The 11,314-nt window shown below is 49.1% G+C and overlaps 1 protein-coding gene across 1 annotated transcript in view; it reads left to right on the top strand.

The window, feature by feature from the left end:
* Positions 1-562: 562 nt before the first annotated feature.
* STK10 (serine/threonine kinase 10) overlaps positions 563-11,314 on the top strand; it is a gene marked incomplete at its 5' end in the record, with an annotated part of 32,127 nt that continues 21,375 nt past the window's right edge. Inside the window, one exon of the mRNA XM_010179728.1 lies at positions 563-727. Coding sequence (XP_010178030.1) covers positions 563-727 — 165 coding nt within the window. The remainder of the gene's footprint in view (positions 728-11,314) is intronic.

The raw sequence follows: 11,314 nt of genomic DNA on the forward strand, positions 1-11,314 counted from the left end.
TTCTGGGAAATAAAAAAGAGTTGTTCTTGTTGCTTTGCCTGCCAAGGAGGTGATCCCTACATTTCCCTTGTGTGTTACAGGACACTGCCCTAGTGAGGAAGGGGAATGTAGGGGCATTCAGGGGTGGTGGTGGTGCACAGCCGTACTGTGAATTTGGTTGGATTCTCTGTATACTCAGGACTTCTAGTAATTGGAGCTATCACCAAGGATGTTACCAGAGAGCCTCTGTACTCTGAGGTTTTCTTGCTTCCATCTTTTCCATGCAACGAACAATAGGATGTATCTCCTTTTCTGAAAGCCTCTTTCTCCCCATGATGGGAAGTGGTGTGGGCATTGGAGACTAGGGGGAGGAAGGAGGATGCTTTGGCCCTGATGCAGCATTCATCCTCTCTGTGAAGCTACAGACAGGTTTAGGCAGCAGAAACGCATCTGCAAGTTTCCATGCTTGTGCTGTGGCTGGTACCAGTTGAGCTAAGTGTGAACTGGAGGAGCAGGAATCGTGCCAGCACTGTGTGCTCCTGCCTATCCTCGCCTTTGTACTCATACTGGTTTTGTCTTGCAGGCTAAGAATAAGGAAACCGGTGCTTTAGCGGCTGCCAAAGTCATTGAAACAAAGAGCGAAGATGAACTGGAGGATTACATGGTGGAGATTGAAATATTGGCGACCTGTGATCACCGGCACATCGTCAAGCTGCTGGGAGCGTTTTATTGGGATGGCAAGCTCTGGGTAAGAGGCTGTTGCTGTGTGTGACCTGCGCAGCTACGCGTTTCTCACTCTGCAGGGAGGAAATGGCTCATTTATGGTGAAGCAAAACCTCTGGAGCGGCTTGAAGCATTAGTGTGAGTTAGAAATTATTCACAAACTGTGCTCTACTCGCTGCATTGACAGTGCCTAGATTTTCCCTGCTTTCTTTGATGAGCGAAGTGTCTTCTAACTAAAGCTGCTTGTAAATAGCCCAGAGAAGATCAAGAGATCTTCTCAGTGAAATGAAAATCGGAGTTGGATTTTTTTTTCACCATTTGGAGTTTGTAAAGGTAGAAAATGCAGCATGGATAAGGGTATCCCTTCTGCCACTCAGTTCCTCTTCTGAATGATCAGACTGGGGGGGTAACCCTGTTTTTATTCTTATTCTTATTATTACTACATTATTATTATTATTGCATTATTATTATTGCATGATTTCTGGCTCAGCATCTGTAATGCAGAGGCAACCGATAGCGAGAGCTCCATTTCTCATGGCTGTGAAGGCACAGGGACATGAAATGCAATCCAGCGAGTCAGTGCAACAGCAATTTGTGCTGTGGCTGGAACAGCAGGTTCCTGTGTCTCTTTCCCCTAGCCCAGCAGGTATGTGTATATATATATTTTTCTCTGCCTGCTGTTTCCTTTAAGTCCCTGGCAGCAGAGGAAGCAGAGTGTGAAAGCACCCTGCCTGTGTGCTGCCACAGGAAAGGTGCAGGGGGCATGAACTGTTGTATACCTGCCCTGCGCTAGACTCCAGTAACTGTGCACGCAAGTGTCTGTGTCAAGATACTGGAAATCAGGTCAATATGAGGATTTTGAAACCCATCTTCTTGGCCAGTTCATCAGCTCCTTCTTGTAACTACTGGCAAGTCAGGCAAGTGTCGTATGGTGCATTCAGCAGCACTATTACTTTTTCCTTCCTCTTTTTAATGCTTCAGATCCCTTTGTGGCCTCCCAGGGTAACCTTACTACAGTTAAAATAAGAAATCTCAACTTTTGAGACTTGCATTTGTGTGATCTGAGCTGTCAGAGCCATCAGTCCCTGCCCGTTGTGCCAGGGGAGCTGAGGCCAGAGCAGGGCTGAGCCCCGGGGCTGTTGCTGGAAGAACGCGATCCAGGGCTGGTTTGTGCCTTGGTTAAGCAATGCAGGAGGGGTATGGTTTTATTGGGCAACATGTGCAAAAGCAGGCACCTTTTGCAATGTCAGCATGGGTCAGTGTCCCTTCTTAATTAAAAATCCACGGATAAAGCCCCGAACTTCTCTGTCACCCACCGCTCAGAGGGCGGCAGTACCTAGTGCTAAGCATTTCCTTTATGCATCTCCTTGCTTCGAGGGAGCTGGGCTGCAAGTTGTGTCCAGAGACTTGGTATTTAGATGGCTGCTAATCGTGATGCTGAGCCCTGGGCGCGTTAAAGAACAAAGTAAATATGTACCCGTCTAAGGAAATGAAAGGCAAACATCTCTCCTAGGAGGGGACTCAAGATTTGGACAGATTGCAACTGCAGCAAAACTAATCTCGGCAAAATTAAAAAGACAAACATACACCGAGCTTGGGTGAGAGATGGGGCCAGTTTATATTCCACCCTGTTCTGCTGTTTTTACCTCCCTACTCTGTGCCTGGTCTGTCTGAATTTTATACGTTGGCCTTATTCGATCTCTCTAAAATGTCAGCCCCCTCCCCTTTCCCCTTCCACCTCCTCCCTGCGATAGGAAGCTTTGCCTTCCTTCCTGTACAGATCTCCTTGGCTCTGCTTTTGTCTAAGAAGGGCTTTGTAATGTCATATGCTTGCTGACCTACTAAAATTAAACAGCCTCTTTTGAAGCTACTCTTTGAACAACAGCCTCCTGTATGAGACTTTCCCGTGAGGGTAGACATTACAGCCCCGTCCATTGTTTCGGGAGAAGGATCGTTCTCTTTATTTAATTATTTCAGTGGTATTTGCATTTCATTGCTCAGGCTGTTCTTGTTAATGCTGTAGTGTTTTACTGACTTTGAGGGAAGTAAATAAGCCAGACTGTTGTACATCTGGAAGGCTTCTAGTCGCTACCAGGTTTTCCCTAAAGTCAAAGTCTTCCACTTTTCGGTCACCAGTGCCATTGGGGAAAATTTGCATTCAAATATAAACACTGGCATTCATTGTCTTGTCCATATCCCATCCCCATTTCTGTCTGTGCAGTTTTTTTAGCCAGCATTTTCCTGGACTGTTTAAATGGTCCATTTGCACAATGGGAGCACAGACTCTGTTGTGCTTTAGCTTCGAGTGGCCTAGGCTTTGGGTAGAGCTGCTGTGGGCGCATGTCTGGCTGGGATCTGCTGTGGTTTCCTTGTCCTCACAGCCCAGCTTGGAAAAACAGTGTTCAAAGTGCGAAAGGGGTAGAAGCACAGACAGGCTGGCAAGGGGTCCGGATGTGCCCAACCTTGGGAATAGCAGGAGCAATTTGGCTCTGAATAATTTACGGCTCGGCCTGTGCCACAAGAGGCCTCAGCTGACGGTGCTGAGAGAGGTCTTGCCTAATTGGCCTGACTGCGCTCTGACTCCTGAACTAACAAGGAAAATATGTGAGGAAACCTGGACTTTGATGGTGGCCGCTGCTGCAGAGGCTTCCTTGTCCCTCCCAGCTGCGTTCAGTCCCCATGGCTCCTCTGTGTCAGTGTTTGGCTTTGTGCTTCAGCAGCCAGGAGGTGCCATGCAATATTTATGGAGCAAAAAAACCGTTCTGTGCAAAGGGAAGTGCCTTATCCTGCAGCAGCTTCGCTGAAATCCATAGCACTAAAATGAAAGCATAAACCAGCAAGTTTCTCTTGCTTTTATACCTGATGGGCATCAAGGTGAAGGAGGGGAACCCCAGTTCTCACACATGACAGAGCAGAAGCCGACTGCAAGGACCCCAGTGAGTCCCCAGGGATACAAGTGGTGAGATGACAGCATCCAGCATGAACTTCCTCAGTGTATAAATGCACTGCAGAGATGCTTTGCCCTCACCAGTGATCTTGTTTCTTTTCTCCCATCTTTTCTTTGCTTGTGGCAGAGGCCAAGCAGTCTTGTGCCTGTTGAAAACAGCCCAGGGAGGCTTGCAAAACTGCAGTGGTGGGAGCTTTCATGATTTTTATTTTATTTTTTTATAAGCCCCGTGGCGTTTGATGTTCTTTTGCATAAATACCAGCTGCTGGAAATGGGGGCACCAAATGAAAGCTGAGAATCTCATGCTATTAAAAAAAAAAGTCTTGTTTGAGTCCTTGTGGCTGGGCCACATTTGAAAGTTTGGGTTTTTTTCCTGAAGTGTGATGCAGGACTTGGAAACACAAAGGCAAATCCCCCTCACCCAATATATGTGTAACTTTAAAAACAGACTTTTTACAGCTATTTTATGACTGAGGAATGGGACTAAGGGACAGGTTTTGAATACTTGGAATCAATGGCACTGAATTTGTGCTGATAATTATTAGTACGTTGGAAAAGAAAACAACAGACCTTGTGAGTTGTATCCCTCTTGAGGGCTATGTGGTCTTTTGTTTGTTTTTATTTTTCCCCTTCCAAAACAACACAAAAAGACAGACCTCAAAGGAAGGGGAGGGACTTTTGACCTCCTGCTTTTGAGTATCTGTGCTGCTTCCTGAGTGTCTCCTCCTGCAGACACAGGAACGATGACTGGGGAGGAGGGTCTCGTTTTGGTTGATGAACTTGGACTTCCCTGCAAGAGATCTCTGTTCCCAGGGTGCTCCAGCATCGAGTCTGTGGGGCTCTCTGGAAATGACTTGAAATGTCATTTGGCCCCAGGTATTTAACTGCAGGACTCTGCTAGCAGTGGTAAAACTTCTCTAGTGAAGCACCGGGGAATTCTCTTCCTCCTCCCTCCTTTTCTATAAACCCCGGTTGCTATAGCAAATGGTCTTTGAATAAACAGACGTTTCCTGGAGATCAAAGCAAAAATTGCTGTACCATGCAGGTAACCCTGCCTTGCTGGAGCGTTTTGGGGATGGTTAATTTAATCAGCTTAGAATTTCTTCTCACTGGGCTGCTGTGTGGGTATGTAATCCGTATAGCTTGCAGAGAGACACCAGCTTTGTAGCAAGTCTTTGTACTTCGCTCAAAAAAGCATTTTGCATTTTCTGTGGGCAGGTCCTGACCTGTTCTGCCAGGGACTTTCTGGATTGCTACCCCTTTGATATGGCTGTTGACTGGAGATTTGGGCATTCTTGAAAATCCTGTATCATAAAGAAATGTTCCTTATCCTATGCACTAGGCTGCTGGGCTATGTAAAGCATCTATCTGCAGCTTTTAATTCTCTTAAGTTGGAAATACCTTTTCTTTAAAACAAACAAAAAAGAAAGCTGATATCAGTATCAGGTTGCCTAAGGTTTTTCTTAGCGAAGGGAGGTTATTGTACCTTGCAGGGATGTCTCGCAGGGTGAGCAGCCTGAGCTGTGGCTGGATGCCCACAGGGGACCCCTTTGTGTTAATGCTGTACCAGATCAGGGCTCTCCAGGTTTCTTGGTCACCTGTCCCTGTGGGATCTGAGGGCTGTTTGTGTGCCTTTAAAATTTCGCTTGGCAGCAGAGTTGCAGTCTAAACTGGCCCTTCCTGCTTGGCTTCGCACTCCTAAGGCTTGGCACCAAACATCTCCCATAGTGCTGAGAAAGTTGTTTGCAGTTCGGGAGGGTCCAACTGTGCGTAGTGCTTGAGCATCGTGGAGGAGAGACCCAGAAAAAAAAAGTGATCCCAAACCTGCGAACTTTGTAAATAGCTGGCCATCTCCTAGAGGAACAAGCCTTTCCTTTCTCTTCCTCCTTTCCCCTGTCTGCAGAAGCTTAGATCTATGCCAGATTTGGCTGCACCCTGTCCCAAGACCTGAGAGCGCCCAGTGGGGCCTGGTACCCATGAGTTGCTGCAGGATAAACCCCAATGGGCAAACCAGCGTGGGGGTGGTGTTTGCTGGACTGGTTTCTAAATTCCTACTGGTCCAGAATTTGGGCAGAGCTGCAAAACAGCCTCAGTAACGTCTGCAGCATGAGCAGGCGAGGAGCAGATGTGTGCAGATATCTCCACACATCAGGACAGGGCATCTCTGTGTCCCAGGGGGCTGGGAGTGCAGCAGGGATACCACTGTGTTCCTTCCCTGTCCTTGGGGTGCACAACATAGCTGGATGCACATCATCTTGGCTGGGAATGGAAACTGGAAAAAGTAAGGTAGCTCTGACACTTCTCTGGGTTTCCAGGGTCAAGCAATTTGCTGTTCAGAGTAGCATGGTTGACCTGAGTGAGGGATTGTTTCTGCTCCAGCTTTGGGACTGCCTTCACCAGCTGGGATGCTGTGGAGCAGGTGTCTGGGTGGCATCCTCCCTCCCGTCCCTGCCACCCCCTGTCTGCCTGCAGAGCAGTGAGGCTTCTCTCTGCCTTGCCCTTATCCAGGCTGGTTACTGCCTTTTCCTAAGACGTGGAGGTCTAAGTCCTCTTCTGTCTTCCTCGCTGCTGTAAAGCTGGGCAATGGGTTGCACAGGACCAAACTATCTGCTCTGTCTTGTGAACGTGGGCTGTAGCATTCAGACTCCTGGCAAGTCACTGGAAATCCTATTCTGGGTAAAACTGGGGCTTTCCCTTGAAGCGGGGATGGAAATTGAGTAATTTTGATCAACCACCAAGAGCGACTTATGCAGCAGGCAAATTACCATAGCCCAGCCAAGCTCCAGAGCACTTCTACAGGTAGCAACATGACAACGCAAACTGGAATAGAAGCCTTTGTCTACCTTCCTTTATACAGGATAACGTTGCAAGAAAACATTATTGAAGCAATAATAATGCCTTGTGATTATGTACCCTTGTCTATACACATCTATGCTTCTGTAAAAGAGACCAGGTGTCATTATCCCAGTTATTAGAAGGGAGAGCGGAGGCACAGACAAGAATTTGCCTAAAGTTTACCCAGCAGGTAAATGGTACCTGGGAATGAGTCTTGTGTGCTGAATCCCAGTCCAGGGTTATAACCACAAGGCCATAGCTTTATGAAAAGACGGCGGCAGACAAGAAGCCTGTAGGCAAATCAGTTTTCAAAGCACTTTAAAAACTTTGTTTAGAAATGAGTCGCAATAAGCCGCATTCCCACTTGACTGGGTTACCGAAGGCAATGCCAAGGAACAATGTTTGCATATAAATGAATATTTATGAACTAAATCCGTATAGGAGAACATTACCTTGAAACATAGCTTCAGCTATGCCCTGGAATGATTGACAGATTGCAGGTTTTGACTTCTTTATTTTATTTCAGATACAACCTAGAAGTTATCATTTGGGAGGGAGGGATGGCCTTTTGCAGACCTTATGGCTTGGGGTGGTTTCCATTGACTTCAGAGCCCTCACTGAAACAGTTAAATAGCAATACTCGCCTCTTGTGTGATGGATCCAGGTACCTTGTGTTGTGAATCTTGGGGTGATCAGGACAAATAATTGTTTCTAGGGAAATGTCAGGCAGAGGTGGAAAACTTGCAAAGTTCTCTGCCACCCCTTCAGCGAGTTGTCCTCCTGTCTAGGCAAGGCTTTGGGGCTGTGTTGGCACTGCTGGCTGTCAATAAAAGACATCAGGAAATATGTCCTGGGTCAAACTCCATCTCTCATGGTGAGTTCTGCCCATCCGAAATGCATCATCAGTTTGAGATGCTGGCAGAAACTTGGGGCACTTGAGGTTGGTGAACCTTCCTGCATTCAGCTACATCTCCTTTGTTCTAATCAGCCTTGTTCCTTTCAGCTTTTTATATTTGAATGGATTTTCTGCATTTTGCTGCCCATCCAGTAACAAATACTTTTGGTGAACTGAGCGGCCTCTAAAAGCTGCTTAACTTGGTGAAAGCAAGGGGATCCCAGTCACAACCCTTCAAGGAGCAAAGGCTTTGCCCTGTGGCCGGGCAGAGAGCCATTCCCTGGGTGTTTTTCTGGTTTCTATAGCAAACAAGAGCGTTGGCCTCCCCCCTGCCCTCCTTGCTCCGCAGAGCTTGATGCTGGGACATGGCCTGGTCCCTGAAGGGAGAGCTCGGGCACAGCCTGCGTGTGTTTCAGTTAACCCTTTCTGCAGCACTCAGCATCCCAGGTACCGCCTGGTCACGACCATGCCGACGCTCTCTGCTCTGCATCTCGTAGCTGTTTGCATTCACTGGATTTTGGATTGTCATTCTGGATTTTGGATTGTCATCCCTCTGGGAGGCTGGTTAGGGAGTTGGGATGGTGAATTTGGTGAGTTTGGAGATCAGCCCTTGTCAAAAGAAACTCAGTGCCCTGTATGGTTCCCCTATAAGGGGAAGGATGCTTTTTGCAATGTCAAAATCATTTTGAGTTTTCATTTGTTCTGCCAAAATTTCAGTAGGAATGGGAATATTTCTGCCAACCTGCAGAGTGGTAGTTCAAGGAAATATTTTGTCATCTCAGAATGATTTAGATGTGAAAAACTCATTTCTGGTCTCCCTGTGATCAGCAGGGAGCCCTGCGTTTCACGAGGAGTATGCAGTGATAAAGCTTTCCTGCCTTGAAACTCCATAAACCTTGGATTTCCTCACTTGCTGCCCCACATCTTCCTTCCTTCACTGGTTATGGGGACAGACCTTTTTTTTAAAATTTCAAATATTTTTCTCTGTAGGTTATTTTGCTCAGAAAATGGGAGAGAAAAGGTTTATTATATTTTAAGTCTCTGAATAGTGTCCTTGTCTGTAAGGGAGAATTGGCAAGCTCAGAGCACTCTCTTACAGAGAGTTAATTATTTCGCTTCCACCTACAGCATACTTGCCATGTCAGACAAGCTGTTGACATTTGTGCTCTGCTGTGGCAGCAAAGAGGCTTCTGGTGGCTTCTGTATTGTTTTGTGGCCTCTGCAGCGTGTGCTGAGGGCTGGTGGCAGCCGGAGGGGAGCGTGGAGCCACTGGCTTTTGCAGGTGCCAGGGTTTTTTGGGTGATTGTCTCCTGATGAGTTGGTGGCATGGTGGCCTCGTGGGGTTCTGGAAATGAATTTGGGAAGGATGATGTGTGTCCTCAGTGTGTAGCAGGCTGCTGAAGTGGCTTTGCCCCATCTTTAGCTCCCAGCAAATAGCTGGAGCAGCTCAGCTTTGCTTTCAGTCAGCCCATCTGGTTTATGAGCAGCCCTGGCATAATCTGTTCCCTGCTTTCTTCCAGCCCTTTGGCACGTGTTGGGTGAAAAGTGTTGGGCAGGAGGGTGGTGGGGAAAGAGCCAAGTTAAGTGGGAGTAGGAATGTGATCCACCTCCTCCCTCTGCTCCGTAATGTAAACTTAATCCTTGGACTTCAATTGGAGCAGGGCGGGCTGGCTGAGGTAATGGGGAGACGCGACACAATTGCAAACAAAACTTCGCCGGTCAGCATGACCCATGATTTTTCAAGGAGAGAGTAGATCTGACCAAATGGTATTTAAAACCCAAGATGGTGCTCCCCTAAACCAGCCCCTGTGGTCCTGAATGTCCCCATGCTATGGGGTGAGAGGAGAGATGCTCCTGGGAGAGCTTATGCAGCATAGCTTTGCCATTAACCACCAGAACTTGGGTTCAGATGTCAAACAGACAGAGTAAAGGACGTTCCCCTTGACCGTGACTAAATGCGGTTTCTGTGCCTAAATATATCACTGCGTTCTTTCCACCAGCAAGGAATGGCTCTGTCCTCTGGGATTTGTGTTGCTCAGAAGCTGAAGCCCCTTTCTAAGTCCTGGGAAGCAGAAGTGTGTCCAGAGTTTTTGCTGGAGCCATGAGGATGGGCTCAGCCCATCAGCTGCAGGGATGTGATGGGCTTGAGTGACAGGGCATGGAGCCACAGAAGATGACTCTCCACCCTGCACTTGGGTGTTCGGAGGTGCAGGGTGTGTGTGGAAGCCCTGACAGATAAGTGGGGCTGGATACAAGATGTTCATGGGGAGAGCATCAGCCTCCGCTTGTGTCCGGGCCATAGCTGGCCTGCAGAGGCAGTGCTGGTGTCTGAGGGAACATGTGGACGTTGCTGTCTGTGTCCTGGATGGCTGTTCTGCGTGTGGGACTGGGCTTTGCTTGTGTGCCTCTCGCATGGAGTGGCCTTAGGATGGAGCTTGAGGCCCAGATCTGTTACTTCTCTGGGCAGCTTTTGGACAAATGGCCATCTATGTTCTTTGCGCTACACTTAGCGCTGGCTGCAGGCAGCATTTCTGGACTAGGGGTGTCCCCTCCAGGGGTTTTGTGCAAATTCTGGCACCCCCTCCAGATGCTTCCGACCTCGTCCGAGTCCTCTTGGTGCTATGGTAACATGTGAAGTTTAAGAACAGAGCCAGCTGTTGCCTCTGTCCTTTATTTTCCATGGCGTGTATATGATGGGGCTGAGCAATAGTGTGGTATGGCCACCAGCAAGCTGCTGGGCAGCTCTGTATTGAACTGGATGGGAAAGCTGGCATTCAGGGACTGATGGATGGCTGTCACAGGCAATGGGGCAGGAAACTTCCTGCTCTCCTAGACGCAGGACTTAGGACTGCAGGAAGATGCTTTCCTGGACTTGCTCCATCTGCTCTGCCACTGAGTCAAGAGGGTGGGGAGTGTGAGGTCTCACGTGCCACTAGTGCCTCTGGACCCCCACCCTCGTGTTTGCTCTGCAGGGGTAAAGAAGGAAAAGGAAGGCACCATAGGCTGTGGCTCCCTTTCAGACAGCGGAAGGGCGGCACTGGGTTTCATGGCCAAAACCTTGGCCCTCGGTGGCTGTGGTGTGGGGAGCTTGGCTCCGTCCCTGTGAACAGAGCTGGGGGCTCTGCAGCAGGGACCAACGGGTGTGTGTCCTGTGCCCTGCTTGGGGGGCTGCAGCAGGGTTTGGTGGGCAGGGGGGAAGGGCCCTGCAGCTGCAGAGGCAGTGGCTGTTACTCAATGCAGCCGTCTGTTGAAATTCGGGCTGTGGTACGTGCCTTGCGGTTTTTGCCCAAGGTGATGCTGCCTGGAGCGCGCTCGGCTGCCTCTCGCCTCCCAGCCACCAGTTTTGCTGCAGTGGGAGCAGGATCCAGACTTCCCCCTTTGGGCAATCCCCATGCAGAAAAGCAGGCCTGCTCTCTTGCTGTAGCCTAAAAAGCAGCTTTGTAGAAGTCACCATAAGGGGGTTTCTTTCCCCCTTCCCTCCTGCACCCCGGCATGAGTGGGGTCCTCTCACTCCTCGTTCTGCGCCCTCCTCCCCACCCACCCTTCCTGTCGGGCAGCTCATCTCTCTCTGCAGCACCAGGAGAGCATGGAGGCAGCTGGGGCTCCTGACTCGCTCAGGCTCTTTCTTTTTTCTCTTCCCCCCACCCCCCTTTGTTTCATTTTTGCTGAATGTGAAGGATTTCTGCCCCCCACCCTGCTCCATTGACTGAATCACAGGAGTGGCTGCCGTTTGCTGTGTTTCTTCCTCTTTCCTGTAAGCGGGTGGGTGATGCCAGGAAAGTCCTGTTCTCCCCACTGTGGTACCCACACAGGCGTGTCTGCCCCCAGATCCTTTCTCCTGCCTCTCCCTTCTGGGTCTGCGCGGTCCAGGGAGCTAGGAAGGACCAAAACCCCTGATGGCGAGCGTGGCTGTGGCTGGGGGGGGGACAACCCCC

This window comes from Mesitornis unicolor, unplaced genomic scaffold, assembly GCF_000695765.1.
Source record: "Mesitornis unicolor isolate BGI_N332 unplaced genomic scaffold, ASM69576v1 scaffold38662, whole genome shotgun sequence".
NCBI classification, from domain to species: domain Eukaryota; kingdom Metazoa; phylum Chordata; class Aves; order Mesitornithiformes; family Mesitornithidae; genus Mesitornis; species Mesitornis unicolor.